This window comes from Rhinopithecus bieti, unplaced genomic scaffold, assembly GCF_001698545.2.
Source record: "Rhinopithecus bieti isolate Rb0 unplaced genomic scaffold, ASM169854v2 scaffold_6708, whole genome shotgun sequence".
Classification (NCBI taxonomy): domain Eukaryota; kingdom Metazoa; phylum Chordata; class Mammalia; order Primates; family Cercopithecidae; genus Rhinopithecus; species Rhinopithecus bieti.
In genome coordinates this window covers 184,442-209,272 of record NW_016806329.1, presented here as the reverse complement: position 1 = coordinate 209,272, position 24,831 = coordinate 184,442, and the positions used below count along the sequence as shown (strand labels likewise).

At 36.1% G+C, this 24,831-nt stretch overlaps 1 protein-coding gene across 1 annotated transcript in view; it reads left to right on the top strand.

The window, feature by feature from the left end:
- The window catches only part of METAP1 (methionyl aminopeptidase 1), a 77,866-nt gene that overhangs the window by 36,718 nt on the left and 16,317 nt on the right, over nt 1-24,831 (top strand). The window contains exons 2-9 of the mRNA XM_017875487.1: nt 1,080-1,131; nt 6,734-6,846; nt 7,896-7,956; nt 11,836-11,927; nt 13,534-13,617; nt 15,709-15,847; nt 18,275-18,406; nt 21,825-21,968. Coding sequence (XP_017730976.1) covers nt 1,080-1,131; nt 6,734-6,846; nt 7,896-7,956; nt 11,836-11,927; nt 13,534-13,617; nt 15,709-15,847; nt 18,275-18,406; nt 21,825-21,968 — 817 coding nt within the window. The remainder of the gene's footprint in view (nt 1-1,079; nt 1,132-6,733; nt 6,847-7,895; nt 7,957-11,835; nt 11,928-13,533; nt 13,618-15,708; nt 15,848-18,274; nt 18,407-21,824; nt 21,969-24,831) is intronic.

Here is a 24,831-nt window from a genome sequence, read left to right as displayed (position 1 = left end):
TTTTCTTCACTTAACTGTTGCCGGCTGTGGAGGCTATAGGAAGAATAAAGAGAAAGTAGTGAAGATTCTAGTCAAGGATGGGGAAACTGATCTTTCAGAGTCCCTTGGGCAAGCCTTTACAGAAGGCAGCTTTAGTGTAATATGATTTGATTAACTACATAGTCCTGGGGATTTTTTTTTCCCGTGTTTTTTTTTTTTTTTTTTTTTTTTTCTTAGCTTTCTTCTTGTCCATGTCTTACTAGTTTTATGTCTACAAAGATAAAACATTTGTAGGACTTTATGAATTTTCTTAGCATTTTTAATAATTTATTTGCGTAACTTTGAACTCTTTGAAGGAGAAGCCATCAACGTCAAAACATAAAGTCTATGTCTGGTCGAATTATTCTTTTCCTTTATTACTTGAGTTCCTTACTTGAATTCAATTAATTACTTGAATTCATTTTCCTAGTTTGTCACTTCTTACTAGTGTCTGAAATATGTTACATGAACATTTTTTCCTAAATGAAAAGTCTTTCTAGTTATTAATTCTGATCATTCAGTCAAGCATTTACTGAAACCCTAGCAGAGCCAGGCACTCTGCTTGGCTCTGGGCAATAGTGGTAAACTTTGATACCATCCCTTCCCTCACACAGCTTATGGCCTCAGGGCTGTGTCACATAGTAACTACTCACATGGGTGATTTTAGTGTGTGTGTATGACTGATTTGCAACCTAACTACTGTAAATAAAAGAATCTGCAAAAATTTTCTTCCAATTTTTTTCAGTGTATGATTGGTTGTCTAATGATTCTTTTGAAATACTTCAGAATAATTTGTTGACATAAAATCGAAATATAACTATGACTACTATATAACATTTAGCTTAATGTTCCTTGCTTATTTGAAGTAAAGTTTAGGTTGCTTTTTGAAGTGAATATTGAACAGGTGTCATTTCTTAATTTTTTCCAAATATTTAATTTGCAAAGTTACAGGTCTTGATTTTTGCAAATAGTTTATAGTAACTCTTGCTTATATACAATATTCCTTAAAATGTTTCTCATTAAGGAAGGCCTGACACTAATTTCCTTTTTTCTTCTTTTAGGAATGTTTTAAAGGAAGTTGGGCTACTCACAAGTTACTACATAAGAAAGCAAGTAAGTACAATCACAAATTTTTATACCATTTGTCTTAGAAGTGGCATTTGTGCCAGAAAACAAGAATTCTTTCAGTTCTGAAGGTGTATATTTGAAAGTTCTCAAAGTATAATCCTGAATACTAGAATTATGACATATTTTAAATTCTTTGTGATATGTAATGCAAATAAAATATGTCTGAATAATATCTTAATCTTGTTTTACATATTTAACATGAAAATATGAGATAGTTGTTAGTATAGATGGATCTTACTTGAGCCATACCTGATGATACTCTAATCTTTTGACACCTTCTTGTGTTGCTGAAAGTGTTTGCATATAGTAGTCAGGGCTTATGTGAGTGATTTGGCTTCATTTAACCAGATCCCTTTTGGTTTCTTTTAGTTTCAATTTGTATTGCTTTTTCTACTCAAAACTATATTACTTTGTTTTTTGGTGTTTTAATGTTACTACCTGCAGTCTAATGTTTAATTTTCTTTTTTGAAGTTTTGTGTGTGACACCACAAAGTAAAACTATTAGCAGCTTCTTTTTTTTTTTTTTTTTTTTTTAAGCAGCTTCTTAGCTATTACTGTCAGCCACAGTGATGTAGCTGAAATTCACGTAGCCTTTTTTGCTCCAGCTAATTTATCTTGTAAATTCACGTCATTAGTGTGGCTGGTCTAAGAAAACCTGTCACAGTTGCCTGAAAGTTGACAAGGGCTTTCTGTTCTGTATAGCATTGCCATCCTGATGGATCAAAGCTTGATTTAATTTGAAGTGGGAAATAACATGGCTATTTATTTACATGGTTCTTGGTATAAGGTTTCTGTTTCTACATATGTAATCTTGGTGTCTTATATTCATCTACTTGTGTATTTTTTTTTTTTTTTTGGAGTTAGCTGATTTAATGAAGTTTGAATGTAGTTTGTTTTTACCAAAACAAATCTAATTGAGGTCAGCCAAACCACCATTTGAAGGAACAGGGAAATACAGATTTTAAAAAGATAAATTTTCTGTGGTTGTATAAAGCAACGTCTACATTTAATGGACATGCTAGGTTGTTGTGGGAGAAATGTGGTTAGAGATGAGGAAAAATGATGTGACTCTGTAAGTTTATCAACACATAAAAGATAGGACTTGTTGATTTGTTACCTCTGTCAAAGTTTAGAGATGGATTTGAGTAATCTCACTTAACTTTATTCATTCATGCATTACATACATCCTGTATTTCTAATGTGTTAGGTATTTTGCAGAACTCTTTGAGCCAGTTATTAGCATTTTGTATCCAGGAAGTTAAAGCATTGGTAAGTAATAAAGGGTTGAGGTTAAACAGTATGTTAGTAAAAAAGCCTAAAATGGGCCTCTCAGATTTGCTAACTCATTGATGTGTGCCTATTTCTTCAATACTGGATATTTAAGGGCAGGGCTATTTCCTTTTGATTTACACTACAAGGGAATAAACAGCAGGTGTTCCCTATATAAAAAGAAGGTAATTATTACAACACTGGATGTAGGCTATTTACATTTTACTTATACCTCTAGTGTTTAGTATGGTGCCGTCTTGTAGCTGTTGCTCTCTTGGATCTTTTGGGATAACTTTTTTCGGTGGGTGAGCCTGCTGTATTTAATCTCTTTGGCTATGGTGGATAGAGATCATCCTCAGGTGGCCAGCTCTGTATCTTTCATACCCTAATAAGTTGACTACAGTAAATGTTGAATGACAGTCCTAGAGGAGGGAATGGTGTGGGGAAGGGTGATCTCCAGAGACAAGAAGAGTATCGAGAAAAGCATTGGGGAAACACAATGTTGCGCTAGAAAGGAACCAATGCATCTTTAAAGTTAGCACTTCAGTCCAAGAAACGATAGTGAGATAACACATAGCAAGCATTTCTTGTCATGAAGATGATGTAGTTAGGTTTTTTTTTTTTTAAGTGTAGTGTCTACTGATCTCTGATTAATATTCATATGGGATATATTGATCTATAATTTGCTTTTAATATATTTGGTTTTGGTATTGGAGCAATTCTGGACTCATGAAATAAAATGGGATATATTTCCCACTTCTATTTTCTGGAAGAGATTATGTAGAATTGGTATTATTTCTTCTTTAAATGTTTGATAGAATTCACCACTGAAACATCTGGATCTGGAGTTTGCTTAGTCATAGAAGCTTAATTTTTTAATGCAGGCGTTAGGAAATTTTCAAGCGAGTTAAATGACTCAGGTAGATTTTTTTTTTTTTCCTTGTCATAGTAAAGAAGACCATTCAGATGGTAAAGTCCTTAATTAAAAGCACATAATGCTGATTCTTGGGTGCATGTTTTTTATATTGATCTTCTGTCACAGTGTACCTTAAGCACCATTTACTTTTAGTATGATCTGTAGAAGTTGTAGCATTTCACATCTCAAGACTGTATTACTGTATACTTTTTAATGTATCACTGGCATATTCAGTTTGTTTGTTTCTCATTTTCCTGAAGTGAAGGTGGAAGAATTTGACAAGTATCTTGAATAGCCAAAATTAAGGTATAAAAACCTCATTTGGGCCAGGCACGGTGGCTTACACTTGTAATCCTACACTTTGGGAGGCCGAGGCGGGCGGATCACGAGGTCAGCAGATGAGATCATCCTGGCTAACACGGTGAAACCCCGTCTCTACTAAAAATGCAACCCGGGCGTGGTGGCAGGCGCCTGTAGTCCCAGCTACTCGGAAGGCTGAGGCAGGAGAATGGCCTGAACCAGGGAGGCGGAGCTTGCAGTGAGCCGAGATCACACAACTGCACTCCAGCCTGGGTGACAGAGCGAGACCCCGTCTGAATACAAAAAATAAAAAAGAAAAAACAGAACAAAACAAAAAAAAAACCGCAATTAATAAAATAACTCAAAGTGATACTTTTTCTTCCACTCCCCTACCCATTCACACTAGTGGGCCTGATTTTTGGATTACAGAGAGAAGGTGTTATGTAATGTCTTAAACTGGCTCCACCAAATTTTGCGACCATGGGTTACTCTAAGTCTCACCTACAAGATGCTGGAATCACAGGTTTGTGTGAGGATTAAATAAGCAAATCCACGAGAAGTGTTTAGCATGTGTACCATGCGTAGTAAATACTCAAAAACTAATTATCATATCTGGAAGACTTGAGTCAGAATTTTGATTAGAAAATCCTGTCCCATGCAAAGCTTAGACATGTGTAGTTATTTTGTGTCAGCTGACCAGAGGAAGCAGCCTGCATACAACATTTTAAAGAACAAAGCCTGACTGTGATGAACTTTGGGCCAGACCTTGCATGTATCACATACATATGACACTACCTGCATTTTACGTGGGACTGTTGCATTGTAATGTTTGAAAGACAGCTTACAAATGTTTATTTATACTGTCCTGTTGTACAGTCTTTTCAAAAAGATTAGTTATTATACAGTTGTGCTACCATCATCAGCTCAATTCAGATTTATTAATGGTCTATTATGTGGTTAGCACCTAAGGCTGAGATCAAATTGATCCTAAAATGTAAATGAATTTTCTTTTCAAGCATGAATTTCTGTTAAGTAAATTATACCTAGAGATGAGAGAAGAACTTGCGATATTCAACTTTAGTTGTCGTGGTAGTTTTGGGTTATACTATTTGTTTGCTTTACTTTTTTTTTTGAGACAATGTTCCTCTGTTGCCCAGGCTGGAGTGCAGTGGTGCAATCACAGCTTACTGCAGCCTTAACCTCCTGGGCTCGAGCAATCCTTCTACCTCACCTCAGCCTTCTGAGTAGTTGGGACTACAGGCGTGTGCCACCATGCCCAGCTAAGTTTCATATATTTTGTGGAGACGGGTTTTTCCATGTTGTCCAAGCTGGTCTTGAATTTCTGAGCTCCAGCAGTCCACCCACCTTGAACTCCCAAAGTGTTGGGATTACAGGCCTGAGCTGCTGCTCCTGGACCTAAATTCTCTTTTGAATATAGACTGTGGAAGGGTAAAATCCAGATCAACAGGAGGCTTTAAAAGATTTTTACACCCTCACCTTCTCCCTGTTCCCTCCCCAGGAGTATGCTAGTGCAAAAAGCCTGCGTCTTGATTGCTATTCTCTCCTGGGTTTTGGGAGAAAATTATTTTTGAGGTTCATGTTTCAGACAAAATCACTTGATGCACTTCATAGCTGAAGCAGGCTCAGTTGGCCCCCATTTCGAACTGTTTTCTGTCATGTTTGACCCAAGTAGCAATGGATGAAGTTTGTTTTTGTCCTGTGATGAGAAAGTTTTCCTATTGATATTAACATACACAGTGACTTTCTAGAATTCCAGAGGGGAGAAAGATATTTTAAAATTCAGTAGCATGGTATCTTTCTATTCCTTTATATGTAATAGTATAAATATATTCTCTTCCAAAGTAATATGAATGGATTTTCTGTATTTTTGCATTCTTGTCAATTGTACCTTAAGGGCCTTTCCACAGTTAGCCACATGCTCTTAAAGAGTACTGGACTGGGGCTGGCATTCTTGTCACAGCTATGTGAACCACACAGTCTCTGTTTCCTCATATATACAATAAAGAAACAACACTAGATTGTCTTTAAGATCTTCTCTAACTTTAACATTTTATGATTACATCTAGTTTCCTTCATTTTGTATTTTAAATAGATTTTTTAAGAGGAGAGTTTTATTTTTATTTCTTTCAGATACTTCTAAAATCAGTTTGACGTTTGACTTTTAAAACCTATGGTAGAATGACAATAATCAGGAAAAGGTCTGAGTGCACTGGGAGGTGTTTAGGCCAATACTTGGTCCACGAGGGATTTGTATTCCCGCTATTTAAAGTCTTAGGTTTGTAGTTTTATTTTACTATGTGGATAAGAGGTGCAGCCAGTGTGTTGACTTCACAGGCACCAAAGAGTGTCTTCTGTGTGAGTAGAATTCTTGCGTATATTTCAGTTAGCACACGTAGATTAATAACTGACACTATTGTGTGTATGGATGTGATTCTTAATTTTTCTGCTGAACTTTCAACAGATTGTTCCCTCTCTTGTCTTTGCCTTTTTCCTGCCTCTTTCCTTTACCCCATTTCTGAAAAGAGGCAAATGATGATCATAAAGTTTTCAAAGTGAATTGAAATATTGACTTGAAAGCCATTGATCAGCTTTGTGAGAAATAATTATTTTTTATTTTAAAGTTGCTTTGGGATTACTTAGGATCTGTTCTTTTAGTAAGAGCATAATTCATTTGTAACATCTGATCTCACTTGGGTAGGTTTTATTAGGGCTTATGTTTCATATTTTAAAATGGGCTTTCTATAAATTGATGTGGCAAGAATGCATTTAGAAAAGCTGTGTATGAGCTGTTCCTGTTCGATATTATGTAAAAACGTAGTATATGTTTACATGGAGTTTTTTTCTTCTAAGACCTTAGATCTTCGAAAAGGAGTTATACGGGTTTTTGAATATAGCAGTAAAGCAGTTGCTTTGGTGATTTAGGTTAGGGTAGTAGTTTGGTGGATTTTTGTGCCTGGGCTTGTTGTCTTGGTTTTAAACAAGAGATATTCAAAGTATGCTGCTGCTCACTAGCTTGACAACTGAAACATTCCTTTCCCTCCTTCTCTTCTTTCCTCTCACAACTATTCTTCCATCTCCCAGAGGATGAAAAGGCAAAGCGAGAAGTGTCTTCCTGGACTGTGGAAGGTGATATTAATACTGACCCATGGGCAGGTTATCGATATACTGGTAAACTCAGACCACATTATCCACTGGTGAGTAAATAAGATAATAAAATCTTAACATTCCAATTTTGAATTTTCCAAAAATGATACTATAGTGAATCATATAATCAGGATTGAGTTTACAAAGAAACTTGCATTTTAGCTCTAGAGCTCTTATGGTATATCGTTTGGGAGCTGTTAGTTTGGCAATCATGGAAGAAGTGGAAAAAAAATTAGATGAAATAGGTAAAACTTTTAAAAAGAAGCATGGGCTAAGGTGGAATAGATATTTTGTTGCTGGCATGATGGTAGTGTGTATAGTCGTCCCTTGATATCCATGGATGATTGGTTCTAGGGCATCCTCACTCCCCACACAGTTTCCAAAATCCACTGATGCTCAAGTCCCTTAAAGTCAGCCTTCCGTATCACGGATAGTGCATCAACAGGTGCGGAACCAGGAGGTATGGAGGACTGACTGTATTACACTTTTCTAAAATTATTTTATTATGATATATTTCTCCCTTAATTTAGATACGGCTTTTCTGCCACTCTTTTCGCTTCCTCTATTATTGGCGGATAAGAGTCGGAGTTTTAATGTAAGAATTCATTCAAGTTGAAATCTATTTGTCACCCTTAAATATTTAAATTCTCTTTACTGATGATTTTCTTTTTATAAAAGGAATACATCTTCAATCTTTAAAATTTGGAAAAATAGGAAAAGCATAACAAAATCTCCTTAATTCTGCCTCCCAGAGATAATGACTAGAAACATGTTGGTATATATTTACTTGGAGACATGATTTTATTGTTGTCAGCTTGCCAATTTCTTTGGAATTACATGGGTGTCTTGTTATTAGTCTCTGTCTAATTTAAAATCCTTAATGGCCTTGACCACTTTCCCCCTTTCTAAAATGCCCTGCGAAAGGGGTGACATTACCACTAGGAAAAGTAAAGCGTAATCTTAATGAAATATATATCTGTTATAATATTTAAGGTGCCATTTAAAACTTTTAAAACTTTTGAATGGACTTTTTTTCTCCCCAGTTTTATTTATTTTTTGTTGGTAAATCAGTTTTAACTAACTTCTTTGATGTTTTTAGATGCCAACAAGGCCAGTGCCAAGTTATATTCAAAGACCAGATTATGCTGATCATCCCTTAGGTAAGCTCTGCTATGTTGATGACTACTGCAAAGGGAAGGAATGCTTTTCTTGTAGAAATTTTTCAGTGCTGGACTTCAAATAAATGTGTTTTCAAGCAGCATTAGAACATTAAAGATAATTAAAGATTCTTGCCCCCCCATTAGAAATCTACCTACCTCTGAAAGCACTGTGTAGCTGTTGAAGACTATATTTAAAATAATACTGTATTTTATGTTGTTATGACAACTTCTAGACTTACTAAAAAAGTTTTAATTTTAATATTCCCTCCTATCTAAATTAAACAATATCTATTTAGGTAAAAGCGGATGGTAGAGACCTGAGTGAATGCGTAACTAAAGACTTTGGACTGTAACATTAACAGAAGTAGTAATGGTGGTGATAGTGATAGTAGTGATGAGAATGATATGATGATGGTTCTCTAATAATAACTGATGTTTATTTTTGCTTAACTGTGTGTCAGGCACTGTGCTAAGTTCTTTGCACGTGTTACTACATTTAACACTTTCAACACTGCTGAGGTAGGTTCTGTTGTCTTCTCCATTTTTATAGATAATGATACTGAGACACCCAGCGAAGATAGGTAGTTTGCAACGCAGGTCACTGGAACAGTCTCTGACCTTAGGGCCTGTACACATAATTAATTTAGACTTTGTAAAATTACTGATTTTGCATGTCAGAGAGGATCAACTCTCAGCAATTTTGTGTGGTTTTATCTAGCAAGTTAAGCTATCTTTGCTTTGTTCTCTAAGAAGTGGGGAACTGTATTACATACATTCTTATGATTATCATTTTAAAATTTTAGTTAAACCCTACTATTTCAGAAAAATTTAAGGGAAAGATAGTCTAAATGATAGCATACTGTTGAGGATGTATAATTTCACTATTTTCTATTTAATCTTAAATGTAGTATTAGCTTGTATTTAAGAAAACAAGCATAGACAAGGTAAATTCTAACAAATGTTATGCAGTGAAAGTAAGTTCTAGTCCTTAGAGGTAACTGCTATTCCCCTTTATATACAGAACTTTTCAGAACTATTCTGTATGTGTAAGCACATTAGGACCCCATCCCTGCCATCTATACACAAATGGAAAAAACTATATATACCTTTTCACTTTGCTGTATTCGCTTAATATGTCTTACAAATGTGTCATATAAAGCCACGTCCTTTTTAGTGAATGAAGTATTCGGTTATGTGGATGTATCATATTTTGTGAGCGAGGCTCCTACTAATGAATGTTTAGATCATTTCAAGGTTTTTGCTTATTGCAATTTGACTGCAATTTTTTTGCAATTTGACGGCAGTAACTACTCTTACATTTATATCTTTGTCCATGTGTCAAGAGTATTTCTATAGGTTGATAATCTAAAATAGTGGGATCAAAGGATATATACATTTTTGATTTTGAGAGATATTACAAATTTCAGAGATTTTTTCCAGTTGTTACTTCCATTAAAATACATGGATGTCTCTTTTCTGCTATATTTTTCCCCAGCATAGTGTTATAAAGCTTTATGATCTTTGCTAATCTGAAAGATGAAAAATGTTATTTTGCTATTATTTTAATCTGCATTTTAAAATTATGAGTAAGGTTGAGCATCTTTTCATATATTAAAGTCATTTATATTTTCTTCCCTTTTGTAATGTTTATTCATATCCTTAAGCTTTTTTCTCTGTTAGAGTACTAGTTTTTTCCATATTGATTTATAAATGTTCTTGGTATATTAACAAAATAACCTTTTGATGTATGTTTTTAAAACTTTTTTTCCAATTGACCGTTTATGTTTTGTCATAACATTTATTACAGACTTTGAGTATCCTAACATAGTAAAATTTATCAGTGTTTTATTTTACAGTGTGTATGGCTTTATGACCTAGAAAGACCTTTCGGTGCAGAAGTTATAAAAAATATATTCCTATGTTTTCTTCCAGCATTTTTATGGTTTCAGTCTTTTTTATGTATGATAAAAATCATTTATAGATCTGAAACTTACTTGGTATAAGGAGTTAAATAGGGATGCAACTTAATTTTTTTTCTCGGAAGAATACCTGGTTATTATTTAAAACCAATTATTTAAAAAATCAGCCTTCCCTTACTGATTTGAAGTGCAACCTATATCGTTGTGTTATGTTCTCACATGTCTTTGGGTCTGTTTCTTGATTCTATTCTGTTTCACTAACCCATTTGTCTAATCGTGTACCACTGCCAAACTCTTAATTATCCTAGCTATATAATGTTTAAAATTTGGTAGGCCTTGTTGCCCCTACCTTTCCTCTTTTTCAGAATTTTCCTGACTATTCTTGCATGTTTGTTTTTCCATGTGAAATTTAGAATCAGCTTGTCTGGTTCTCAAAATTATCCTGTTGACTTTTTTTTGTTGGGATAGTATTAAATTTATAGATTAATTTTGGAAGAATTGACATCTGTACAATATTGAGTCTTCCTGTCCAGGAACAGGGTATGTTTTAAAAATTTTACTTGACTCCTTTTATGTCTTTCAGTGGTGTTCTCAGATTTTCTTTATGTAGGGATTTTATTGTTAAATTTATTCCTGGGTACTTTATCTTTTAGTTGTTTTGTACATAGTAGCTTCTGTATTTTTTAGCTCATTATTTGTATGTGGGAAAGTTATTGATTTTGATAAATTTATTGTACAATATGCCTACTTGCTGAATTCTTATTTCTGGTCATTTACCAGGTGATTCTTCTGTTCTAGAGATATTTAATCATACCTGAAATTGATAAGAATTTTGTCCTTTCCTTTCTAGTTTTATATGTCTTATTTCTTTCTCTTGTTAATTTCATTTGCTAGTATTGCCAGGTGTTAAATAATAGTGCCGATAGCGGGCATTCTGTGATGTTGGTTCTCAGTTTGAGATTTATATTTATCATGTCAAGGTGGTAGCTGGCCATGTTATCAGAATTAACTTTCCTTCTAGATTATTATTTACTTTTACTTTCTTAATTTATGAATGATGAATTGGATTAATAGATTTGCCAGTATTGAACTATCCCTGGCTTCTGGTACGAATCTCACTTGCATCCTGATGTATTGTGTTTTTTTTGAATTCTGTTTGTTAATATTTTATTTGGAATTTTTCCATTAGTACTTGTAAATAAGATTAGTTGATGATACTATTTTTGTTAGATTTTGAGTTAATTGCTACGCTGACTTTATTACTTTTCATGTATGTAAAACTTTAAGCTAACAAATTTTATTTGTGAAGATTTTAGGGCAATATTTTAAAACTTTTGAAGTTGGAAATGACTCTTACAGCATCATCTTTGTATGTGTATATAAATTAACAAAGATTTAATGGCAGCACTTATTCCTACTCCTTATAATACAAGTATAATACTTTGTTAATGATGTTCTAATATTTTGTATCCCATTTATTTACTTTTAAAAAATGTTAAGTGTAGCCCAATAAAAGGTCACAAACTGGAATTTGAAAAACGCTTACTTTGGTTCCTATTTCAGAAAATAGTGTAATTAATTCATCAGTTGTTGATGTATAGTTGCTTCATGAAATGATTATGAAAGCTATTTGTAAATTCTGTGGTACTTTTGAAATGTGTATCATTTACTGAGTTTGATTATCACACTGCCTGGCATATAATAAGTACTCCATAAGTATTGGCTGATTTCTAATAGGTCTGAAAATTTATCCTTTATAATTTTTTCTTTAATTGGTTTAGCACGTTTCCCTTTGATGTTGAAAATGTTTTTTTTAAAAAATCTAACCTAGACCATCTGAAATTATGAATTACTGTTGTATGAAACAGACTACTATTTTATGCCACAGGTATATAATTATGCAAATAAATATTACATTTTTGCATTCATTTTGGTTTTACTTACCGGTTTTTCATTCCAGGAATGTCAGAATCCGAACAGGCTCTTAAAGGTACTTCTCAGATTAAATTACTCTCATCTGAAGATATAGAAGGGATGCGACTTGTATGTAGGGTAAGAGTTATTTTTTTGCCATGGGGTAGGAAATGTTTTAAGCAGTACTTAGACATGAAGTCAGTGGTTTGCTGATTTATAAAGATAGCAAATGTTATATTGTTAGACTGACTAACACATGCTGGTTTTTTTTTTTTTTAACTTTTTTTTGAGACTGAGTTTTGCTCTTTCGCCCAGACTGGAGTGCTGTGGCGCGATCTCTGCTGACTGCAACCTCCACCTTCCGGTTTCAAGCGATTTTCCTGCCTCAGCCTCCCGAGTAGCTGGAATTACAGGTGCCCGCCACCACACCTGGCTGATTTTTGTAATTTTAGTAGAGATCGGGTTTCACCATGTTGCCCAGGCTGGTCTCAAACTCCTGACCTCGTGATACGCCTGCCACGGCCTCCCAAAATGCTGGAATTACAGGCGTGAGCCACCATGCCTGACCTTTTTTTGTATTTTTAGTAGAGATGGGGTTTCACCATGTTGGCCAGGCTGTTCTCTAACTCTTGACCTCAGGTGATCTGCCTGCCTTGGCCTCCCACAGTGCTGGGATTACAGGCATGAGCCTCTGTGGCTGGTTTAGCCACGCTTTTCATTAAACTATTGTTAGTATATAATTTTAGTCAACAGTTGTTTTCTTCTTAAAAGCCTGTTTCGGAATTAATCTGATGGATAGTCTATAGATGACAATCCTTTTCATTTATTTTCTGTATTCTTTTTTAAAAGAAACAAATTTTTTATGATATTTAAAAACATCTTGTCATTTTATTTTCACAAGTCATCATAACATAGGACAAAGTTTAAGGCTCAGGGTTACGCTATTGGCCTTTTTGTGAAATACCTATGATGAGTGATAGTAGTGGTTGGTACTTATCAGGTGAAATCACATATTTATTCTGAAGAAAAATATAATACATTGATATTATTTATTTAGATAAGATTCTTAAGGTTTCTATTCAGTGCTTTAAAGTGATTTGATTCTAATTTTGTTTGATATTCTGGAGAACTTTCTATTCCTATGACTTGCTGTGATTCTTTGAGGAATTCATTTATCTTTTTTTTTTTTTTTTTTTGAGACGGTCTTGCTGTCACTCAGGCTAGATAGAGTACAGTGGCATAATCATAGATTATATAGATCATAGCTCATAGCTTACTGTAACCCCAAACTCCTGGGCTCAAGCTGTCCTTCCACCTCAGCCTCCTGAGTAACTGGGATCACAGGCATGTGCCCACTACACCTGACTACTTTTTTTTTTTTTAAGAGACAGGATTTCACTATGTTGCCCAGGCCCATCTGTTCCTTTTTCTTTTCCTCTATTTTTCCCCATTATAGAAATGAGAGAAGACTACCTCTATCAGTTGATGATTGTTTAGATTACTTAGGATATATATTTTCACATAGAAATCAGCCAAGCTTACTGCTGCTTGCTCGTTAGCCCAATTTTTATATAAAATTTGTCTGTTTTTATGTATTTACATATTATATATTTATATATTTTCTATAAAATTATAATATTCCAAGGGGAGATTAATTTTTTACTATCTTACCACAACCAGTAGAAGGGGTATAGATTTTATTTCTGTGTCTTTTTTTTTAATGTATTTTGTTCCTTTTTTACAGCTTGCTAGAGAAGTTTTAGATATTGCTGCTGGCATGATTAAACCAGGTGTAACTACTGAAGAAATAGATCACGCTGTACACTTAGTAAGAACTTCACTTTTTTACTTTGAGAAATTTTGTTACATTACTCGATGCTTTGAACTTAAACATTAAGTAGACAAGTTCTGAGTGTCTAAGGTAACATAGGTAAGTTCATTTGAAAGCAAATTTTTGCTTTGTTTCAAATATGGAAAACATTCAACAGTCATTATTCCCATCTTTAAGAATCTATAATATTAAGGTCTGAGGTAGGCTTGAAAAATACCTTGTTTCTGAAACAAGATATTCATAATAAGCATTTCAGTTGAGCTTTTATAAAATGATTGATTTTATCTGCTTTAAATAAATCCTGCCACTACAGACATCTAATATTCTGAAATAAAAAAAAGAATATAACTTCTGATGGTAGATTAGTTAAATGTTTCCTTTTATATCTATAGTGTCAAGGCAATGAACAGTCCAGATAAATATTTGTAGTAAGTATAGGGATTAAAAATAAATAAATAAAGATTGCCTGTCTATCAGAGAGAGACCTTAAGACTTTAGTAGATGAGTGTACACATTATATGAATTAAAAAGAAATGAGTGATAAGTAGTTAATATGTGGAAAGCAGATCAAACATGTTCTAGTAAACAAATGCAAATTATAAAGGCCTAGTAAATTTGTATTTTTAAAGATGTTTCTATCCGTTGCTTGTGTGGAGTGATGAAACTGGTCCTCTCTTCTGCTTGGTGATGGTATTGTAAATTGGAAGAACCCTTTTGGAAGGATTTGACCATGTATCTTGAGCTATGAAAACGTTTATAGATTTTTTATTCAGAATCTTATTAATCCTGACTTTTGGGTGTTGTTTCATATATTAGTATAAGATATATCATATGCAATAATAGCATTTTGAGTATGTTCTGTGGGCCAGGTGCTCAGGTGCTTCTTTTACGTTAACGTTCGTCTTACCAACAACCCCTTGAGGGTAGGTACTATTGTAATCTCCATTTTATAGGTAAGGAAACTGAGGAGGAGAGAGGTTCATTAAATTATTAAAAGTTACATGACTTTTAAGTGATGGAATTGGCATTTTCAATCTAGAAAGTCTAATTCTATATGCTCTAAACTATTATTTGTAATGCTATGAGAAGCAGAGAAGTATATTCCTAAATGAGGGAAAAGCCACAAATGTAGTTATTGGTTGTAAGATTTTTTTTTTTCTGTAATTGAGGAAACTTCATATTAATTTAAATTTCCAGTAAGAATGAAATAAATGGTGTATTGTGCAACCATTAAAAAATATTAGCCTGAAGACTAGAGCAGGATGGAAACAGAAATTATGTATGCTGTGATTACTACTGTGTAAAAGCATACAGTAAAGTAAGACTCGTTATGGAGAGCAGACCATGTTTTTCTGTAAGAGTTCTTTTGTTGTTCCACTGGATGTGATTATTAAAATGTCTGGAAGTACTTTACCATTTCTTAATTATGCTAGTAGTAGTCATTTTTGGGGCATAGTGATACAGGCTTGTTTCAACGTAAGAATTATAATTACATCAAAAATGCTTGTTAAAATTTACTTAAAATATTATATTTTACTATGATATATTTTCACAAGGACTAGTTAATTCTAAAGTAAAATCTTCATACGTGGTAATATTTATATATATATTTGTAATAGAAGTTGAGTATCCCTTATCTGAAATGCTTTGGACCAGAAGTGTTTTGGATTTTGAATTTTTTTGGATTTTGGAATATTTATAGTATACATAACTGGTTAAGCATCTGTAATTTCAAAATTTGAAATTCTGAATTCTCCAATGGGCATTCCTTTGAGTGTCCTGTTGGTGTTCAAAAAGTTTCATATTTTGGAGGATTTCAGATTTTTAGATTAGGAATACTTAACCTGTATGTCATTTTAGTTTTCCTTTGTGCAGTTACCAGTAAACTGGTTTGTATATGTGTACCTGACTGGCACAAACCCTGTTGTATATTGTTTAAGATAATATCCACTACTATTACTAAAATAAAATATTAAGTTCTTTATAATGACACGTGTCCAGCTTTTTTCACATTTTTCAAATTTTTAAATCTGTAATTTCATACAGATTTTTCTTTATATATTCCAAATTATTTTTTCTGTATTCTAGGCATGTATTGCAAGAAATTGCTACCCTTCTCCCTTGAATTATTACAATTTCCCAAAGTCTTGTTGTACATCAGTGAATGAAGTCATTTGCCATGGAATACCAGACAGACGGCCCTTGCAAGAAGGTGACATTGTTAATGGTAAGAAAAATATGTTACTTTCATCACCATGGGCAAAGAAGCAACAAAGCTTGGGGGAATCTGACAGTGACTTGTGTTTTCTTGACTTGGTTCCTGTACTTACTCGTTTTCCTTTTTAAAATTCAGACTCTTTTCCTTTTAAAATTCAGTATCACTAACTCTTAAATCTATGGAAAACTTTCTCGTGGTTTTGTGCATTTTGCTTTTAATATACTTCTGGTGTGATATGTTTGGTGCAGTGTGTATTTCTTTAATGCTTACCTCATATGTGATTGATTAGGTCAAAGATGTCAGTGAAATGTGGAGTCTAGTTTTTTTACCCCAGAAGTTCATTAATGGTTTTGAAGAGACCAGGGCAGGCTTTGTTTTAGATACAGGAAAACCCTTCATAATATATGAAGACCTAAAGGAAAGCTGAAAATCTTGCAGAAGCGCCTTACTTGAGTGGAAGTAGCTTTTTTTTTTTTTTTTTTGGGGGGGGTGTTGCTCTGTCGCCCAGGCTGGAGTGCAGTGGCCGGATCTCAGCTCACTGCAAGCTCCGCCTCCCGGGTTCCCGCCATTCTCCTGCCTCAGCCTCCCAAGTAGCTGGGACTATAGGTGCCTGCCACCTCCCCGGCTAGTTTTTTGTATTTTAGTAGAGACGGGGTTTCACTGTGTTCGCCAGGATGGTCTCGATCTCCTGACCTTGTGATCCTCCCGTCTTGGCCTCCCAAAGTGCTGGGATTACAGGCTTGAGCCACCGTGCCTGGCCGGAAGTAGCTTTAAAGACCCCTATGTTAAGCTACCTTGGGAAGCTACAAGTATAGAGAGTAGAGGAAGTAGCTTAAAAGACATTATTCCTTTTCTTTTTTTTTGAGACGGAGTCTCGCTCTGTCACCCAGGCTGGAGTGCAGTGGCGTGATCTCGGCTCACTGCAAGCTCTGCCTCCCGGGTTTTCGCCATTCTCCTGCCTCACCCTCCCTAGTAGCTGGGACTACAGGCGCCCGCCACCACGCCCGGCTCATTTTTTGTATTTTTAGTAGAGACAGGGTTTCACTGTGTAAGCCAGGATGGTCTCGATCTCCTGACCTCGTGATCCGCCCGTCTTGGCCTCCCAAAGTGTGGGATTACAGGCGTGAGCCACCGCACCTGACCAGAAGACATTAATGAAGGCTTTCCTAGATGGTATTTGTTTTTGTTTTGTGTATCATTTTATTTTTTGGAGACAGGGTCTGTCACCCAGGCTCGAGTGCAGTGGCGCCATCATGGCTCACTGCTGCCTCGACTTCCCTCGCTCAGGTGATCCTCCCACCTCAGAAGTAGACAAGACTACAGGCTCATTGCTACCATGCTCAACTCATTTTTTGTACTTTTTGTAGAAGTAGGGTTTTGGCATGTTGTCCAGGCTGGTCTCAAACTCCTGGACTCAAGCAGTCTGCCCGCCTTGGCCTCCCAGAGTCTTGGGATTACAGGCGTGAGTTACTGTGCCTGGCCTAGATGGTATTTTAATATTGATGAAATTAAACTCTTTGTTAATAGGATATCTTAAAGGAACTACCTATCAAATGAGGAAGCATGAGCCCAAGTGTTAGAGGCTGCAGATAATTGACTGACTGTGATGCTAGCTGTGAATGATAGCCAAAATTTAACTATGACACTATTTTTATTAGAATTGCTACTGCTTTAGTTAGGGTATCTGTTCATAAAGTTCTATAGGTTTTGAGGCCAACCCTGTTTTTCATATAAACCCTGTTATTTTATTACATGCAGAATGTGTGAGGTTTTTCAGGAGTATATGTGTTGTGCTAGAACCAAAATATCTATATTGTGATGTTATAGGTTGATTGAAATACATGGTTTAAAAATACTCAGTGTGCTCTCTAGATACATCATAATGGTATAATAGTATATAGTGTAATGGTAAAATAGTAATCTGTATTCTTAAACATGGGGACAAAGAGGAGAATGAATATTCACAAATAAGTGAAAAGCAAATGAGTTTTTAAAAAACAGGTGTAGAGCAGTGTAAATTTTTCTATTATTCCCTAGCAGGAGTAAGGAACTTGTAAAAGATAAATGAAAATGGTGGTTTGTAGCAGTGTAGCAAAGTCTTCAATTTAATGTTACTAACTCTGGTAATTTATCTTGCATGATTGTGTGCCACATACATTTTTCTTTTGCCACAAGTGATACAATTTCTGTAAGAGTATAAAAACCCACTATCTGGCTTATGTTACCATGGCCATATTCCTGCTCTTCACAGTGAGTTCAGTTACATTACACTCAGGGAGCTTCTGTTCGGCAATAACTATCTATCTATTGGTGTCTAATTTGAGAATGCAGAAGTTATCTTTTTCATTAAGTTGCTAGATGCTGTCATGTTGGAAAAGCACTTGAATTTTGAAATGAAAATAAGTGTGGTCTTTATATTTGCACATTCTCTTGCAGTGGACATCACTCTTTATCGCAATGGTTATCATGGGGACCTGAATGAGACATTTTTTGTTGGAGATGTGGATGATGGAGCACGGAAACTTGTTCAGACTACATATGAGTGCCTGATGCAAGCCATCGATGCAGGTCAGCCTCAGTGTTGAGCACTTATTGGCAGTCCTGTGCGCTGATGGGCTAGGAATGACTGGGCACTGCAATTCTGTGCCTTCCTTGTAGTTTTGCCCCTGTTCTACCTGAGTTAGCTTTGGGTGTTAGCAGTAATGGGTGAAAGGATGATTTGGGAATCCCTTGGTGGTGATAGACCAGATGATTGGTTAGCATCCTTTGTTTCTTCTGTGATTTATCTTCCTTTTCTTTGCCTGATAAATGAAGAGGAGTGTGCAGATGGTTTTTTAGTGCAACTTTTATTCTATTTTTCAAATTCTTTCCACTACGTAAATATTATGTTCTCCTTATAAAAAATTAAAACTGAAGATTATGAGTGAAAATATGTGTGATCGTCCTTTATACTTGCCTCCCCTCTTTTCTTCTGTCTCTCTTCTCTCTAGAGATATCCCCTGTTACCATTCAGTTTTTTTCTCTCTCCTGTGCATTAATGCACACACGTATGTGTATGTGTTAAATTAGGTTAAATGGAATCATAATATTTTAATGTGTAACTGGGCTGTTTTTTCAACTGTCATAGAGATCTTTTCAAGTTAGCATATGTACTTACAGATATATATTTATCTCATTCTTTTAATGGCTATGTATTATATTTTATAGTATTACAATTTGTGTAACTATTCTGTTGGATTTTGGTGATTTCCAGATTTCTTGCTATTGTAGTAATGGGTAGGGGTGTATTTCTGGAGGATTTTTCTCAGGCTGTCTTTGTACGTAATAAACAACTTATCGAGGCTTTTTTGTTTAATCAATATCTTATGGGGATAAGAGAAGGAAAGGGGCTGGGCATGGTGACTCACTCCTGTAATCCCAGCACCTTGGGAGGCTGAGGTTGGTGGATCTCCTGAGGTTAGGAGGTCGAGACCAGCCTGGCCAACATGGTGAAACCCTGTCTCTAATAAAAATGGAAAAATTAGCCAGATGTGGTGGCAGGCGCCTGTAATCCCAACTACTCGGGAGGCTAAGGCAGGAGAGTTGCTGGACCTGGAAAGTGGATCGTACCACTGCATTCCAGCTTGGGCAACAGAGCGAGACTCCATTTCAAAAAAAGAAAAAAAAAAAAAGAAGGAAAGGAAAGCTATTAACAGCATCTTGTTGGAGTTGTTAATAAATGGGCAAACAGCCTTCAAGTTAAATCCTTACCATTTCAACTTTATTATCCAGTGTACTATCTGCAACCCTCCCCAGTCTCCCCAAATCTTGATGTCATCAACGGAATAGTGAACAGGACAGAGTTCTTAGACAAATATACAGTTATCTCTAATAACATTGATCCAGTATTTTATTGTTTTAGTGCCTTCTTTAATGGGTATGGGAGATGAAATTTTACTCAAGTTGGAGGAATGGAAATGATGGAATATGACATTTTGTGTATCAGGTGAAATTTTGAAAACTTATTATTCATTGTTGGTTATTTTAAAATGTTAATACAGGAGGTAGAATTGAAGAAATTTAATGTTTAGTTTGTAATTTGTGAAAGCTTAAGTTTGAAATAATTTTAGAGTTTCTGCCAGATAATATAGTCAATGTTTCTGTTCTTTTGCTTCTCTGTGAATCAACTGAAGAAACAAAAAAAAAAAGGAAAAAGAAGAAAACGAGATAGTTAGAATGCTGTTTTATATGACGTATGACTGGAAGGTGCCAGTAGTTTTCATAACAGTAGCCAGGAAAGAACGAAAGTGGCTTGATCTTTTTTGGACAGTGCTATGAATTCCTTTGTATAAGTCATTTTTGCCCCCCTTTTTGCCCCTCATTTTGCACCTCTCTCATTCCCCCAGGTAGAGGGTTTGAAAAGCTATTGAAATTAGGCTTCTTAAGTAGGGTTTCTTCGTCCATGCACTTAGTGGCTTTTGGGCCTGATAATTTTTTGTTGTAGAGGCCTGTTCTGTACATGTAAGATGCTTCACAAGCATTCCTGGTCTCTACCCAGTAAATGCCAGTTATACCACACCCTGTGTTTGACAACCAGAAATATTAATATCTCTAGATACTACTCTTTGGGGCCACAGTTGGAGCAGTTTGAAAATCAGGGAAGACTTCCCCTGTCACTCTGTGCAACATGGATTACAATTTTGTTCCCCCTCCCACCCCAGGCTGATAGGAAGTCCTGGATAGGAATGAAAGAAAATCATTATGAAAGTCAGCATGATTTTTCGAAACCAGAAACCTCCTTCCTTCTCCCCCCAAAATCAAGCTGGAAGGTACAGTTAAGAGCAAGTAAAAATGTTAATTGAAGTGATTCTTTGAGCTATTTACCCTGAAATGGATGGGAAAGATACATTATATCTGAACCTCAGTCTGGGAATCAGATAGCTGAGTAGGAGAGTGTAGAGAGTTAAGGATCCCCAGAGCCATCTTGAGGTTCTCTAGGAGTCTGACAGTGCCCAGCTCCTAAGTCTTAGTGTGAGGGAGAACCTTAATAGTGATGAGAACCACTTGTTTTGTTTTGTGTTTTATTGAAACACCAGTAAAAGTCATAAAAGCTAAACAGAGCAGAAAGTGTATATAGTGAGAAGTATCTTTCCTATACTGTACCTCTAGAATTGTCTGTAGAGGCAGCCGTGGAAAGTTTGAGAATGTTTTTATGGGGATAAAGAAACCCAGGGGAAGCAAGTCTTTCAGAAGTTGTCCAGGCTGAAACTCAGGACAATTCGTTACTTTTTGAACATTCCTTTTACTCCTAGTGCATTTTCTTATCTCTTCTGCTCACATAAATAGAATGGAACACTTGGCCTTAGGGAGGGATGCGAAAAGAAGTTATTTTCTTCTCTATTGTTCTCTATTGTTAAAGAAAGCAAAAGGTACCTACTTCCAACCCTTTAGTACTGTTATGAGTCTAACGTTTTTGGCATGAAAGGAGGAACTACAAATACAAATGCCCTTGGTTTGAATTAGAATTCTACCAATTACTGGCTGTTTGGCCTCTCTGTGCTTCATCTGTAAGTTGAGGCATGGATGCATAAAAGTGTTTCAAAAGCTTCCTAGCACAAAGATAGTAATTAACTTTTTTTTTTTTTTTTTTTTTTTTTCTATTTTGAGACAAGGTCTGTCTCTTTTGCCCAGGCCAGAGTACAGTGGCAGGAACACTGCATCCTCGACCTCCTGGGTTCCAGTGATCCTCCTACCACAGCCTCCCAAGTGTAACTGGGACTATAGGCATGCACCACTATGCGGGGCTAATTTTTGTATTTTTTGCAGAGAGAGGGCTTTGCCATGTAGCCCAGGCTGGTCTTGAACTCCTGAGCTCAGGCGATCTTCCTGCTTTGACCTCTCAAAGTGCTGGGATTATAGGCATGAGCCACTGCACCCGGTTGATAGTAATTGCTTAGTACATGTTAGTTATTATTAGTGTATCATAAATTTTCTCTTTTCCTTTCAGTGAAGCCTGGTGTTCGGTACAGGGAACTGGGAAACATTATCCAGAAGCATGCCCAAGCAAATGGGTTTTCAGTTGTTCGAAGCTATTGTGGGCATGGAATCCACAAGCTTTTTCATACAGCTCCCAATGTACCCCACTATGCCAGTAAGTACTATCTGGAGATTTGGTATAAGCTCACCATTTATTCAACAAATACGTATTCATACATTTAATAGTACCATTATTTTGTATTCACTAGAGTAATCTCTTAGCTGTAGATAGAGTCCCAAAATGTGTATTTGCTGAAACACAGTGCAAATTCATGTCTTACCCACATAATAGTCCAAGGCAGGTGTGTTTGGTCACTGTGGGGGCAGGGCAGTTACTGTGTGACACAGGCTGTGTCATCTTCGACCTATGGCTTTCAAAGTCACTTTGGGAGTTGCCCTCCTGGTTAGTAGATAGTAGGGGTGTTGGGGGTTGAAGCTTGGAGGGGTATACTTGGAAGTTTTTAACAGTCAGCTGGAATTGGCATAAATCAAATTTATTTTCCATTGGCAGGAATTCAGTCACATGGCTGCATCTAAATGCAAGGGAGGTGGGAAAACATAATTTAATTGTGTGTTATGGAAGAAAAGTAACTTTATTTTGGTGATCAATCAACAGTCTGCCACAGGCCTAGCCTTTACTATTCTGATTCCTTAGGTGAAGTCAGTTCGTCTTGCTTGGTTTTAGTGCTTAATGTATGTCAGATCCTGTAATATTTGTTCATATAAATAGAGGGGAATAAACAAAGTACCCTTCCTCAGGTTGAGTGCCATATGATACAATAACAAAGAAAGTGTAAGATAGATAATGTGTTACAGAAATATTTTCTGTAGAGAGAGAAGACATGTGCAGGAATGAATCTGTTGTTTAGTGTTGGAAATGAAAGCTGTCCACAGTAAGTGACCTAGGAAGGAACTTAGCACATATATATTGAGCCACTGCTAGATCAATACTTTCATCTCCTTGTGCTTAATTTTTTTCATCTGTACAATAGTAGGGAATGGTATTTACTGTAGAATTGTTATGAGGGTTAAGTGAGATGATACATGGAAAGCACTTAGAACTCTGCATGAAAACAGTACACAAAAGCATTTAATCAATGACAGTAATATGTAATATCTCATTTGATCATTGCAACTCTGTGGATAATTTCTTAGCCCAATTTTTTTAAAGCAACTCTGTGCTTACAGAGGTAATTGGCTTGCTCAAGGTCACACAAACTAGTAATTAAATGCCAGACTAGCATTGATACCTGGGTTCTGTCTTGCTTTCTGGAGTCAGTCTTTTCTCCTGTACATCATGCTGATGAGTAAGGACTGAAGAAATTTGGAGCTGGGTGCGGTGGGAGAACTAAAGAGTGGTTGAGGTTTTGGTTGGGTGGAGAGGAGAAAAAGCTTTCCAGTTGGTGGGTGAACATGGATGCTTCAAATAGAGATGAACAGAGAAAATATAAGGTTGGCTGAGTTATATGTTAAGGACTAGCAGCAGGCAGTCCAGGTGTACTGAATGCCAGACTGATGAAATGTGACTTCTGTGTTGGAATCTTCAGAATTATTTTTGAGCAAAAGAATGGCATAATGAAGCTGATATTTTGAGAAGGCTAATTTGGCAGTGGTGACTAAGATGGATTGCAGGTGCGAGTTCTGAAGATAGTTGACCTGATGGGCAGTTGTTGTAGTTGAAGTGTGACATGGTAAAATCCTAGACATGGATAGTTGTGAAGAGAAAGTGAAATGAGTGAGCAGCCTTTCTAAAGGAGAAGCTGGAGCAGTCATTCAGGGCAGGGGTCCCCAACCCCTGGGCCATAGACAGGTACCGATCCATGGCTTGTTAGGAGCTGGGCTGCACAGCAGGAGGTGAGTGGCAAGCAAGGGAGCTTTACCACCTGAGCTCCGCCTCCTGTCAGATCAGCAGAGACTGAAGACAATAATATTTATGGGAGAAGGGGATTTTGGTCAGTGGTTATAGTGTCAGCAAAATATGTTGCCACTGTTATACAAAAGATGTCATGTGAGTTTCCTATTAAAGCATTTAATTAGACATAAGAAACAATTATGAAAAGAGGAGAAAGGACCCAGGTGTACTTTATATAGTCGTTTTGGGACAGGATCTCACGGTGTCGCCTAGGCTAAAGTGTAGTGGTGCAATCACGGCTCACTGGAGCCTTGACCTCCAAGAGCTCAAGCAGTCCTCCTACCTCAGCCTCCTGAGTAGCTGGTACTACAGGTGTGGGCGACCATCCCTGGCTGATTTTTATATTTTTATAGAGACAGGGTTTCTCCATGTTGCCCAGGCTGATATCAAACTCCTGGGCTCAAGCAGTCTGCTCACCTCAGCCTCCCAATGAGCTGGGGTTTCAAGCATGAGCTACCACACCCAGTCTTATATGTTATGTTTATGAGGAGTCACATTTATATCAAACAAAATACGCTGTGATCACTCTAGGGAAGTATTAAACAATTGAAGGGTTTTTTTTTTTTTTTTTTTGTATAGCAGAGATATCTTTTGAAATGTAAATCTCTGCTTTCCTTTGTAACTTTATATTCCTAACCCAAATGAGGGAAGAACCAGGAAATCGTTGTATAAGATTCCTGCACTGCTTCTATGTAGGAGAAATCCTTGTTAGGTGAGAGTTTATTTGCTTCTATGTTTGAATCAATGGGTGGGAAGTAATGATGATAATATTTTACATTTAAACTGTACAGGCATAACTCTGAGATAACTGTTTGGTTCCAGACCCTTGCAATATAGTGAATATCGCAATAAAGCAAGTCATACAGATTTTTTGGTTTCCCAGTGCATAAAAAAGTTACGTTTATACTGTAGTCTATCGTGTGTGTAGTCTTTTTTTTTTTAATTTAATTTTATTTTTTTTTATTATACTTTAAGTTCTAGGGTACATGTGCATAACGTGCAGGTTTGTTACATATGTATACTTGTGCCATGTTGGTGTGCTGCACCCATCAACTCGTCAGCACCC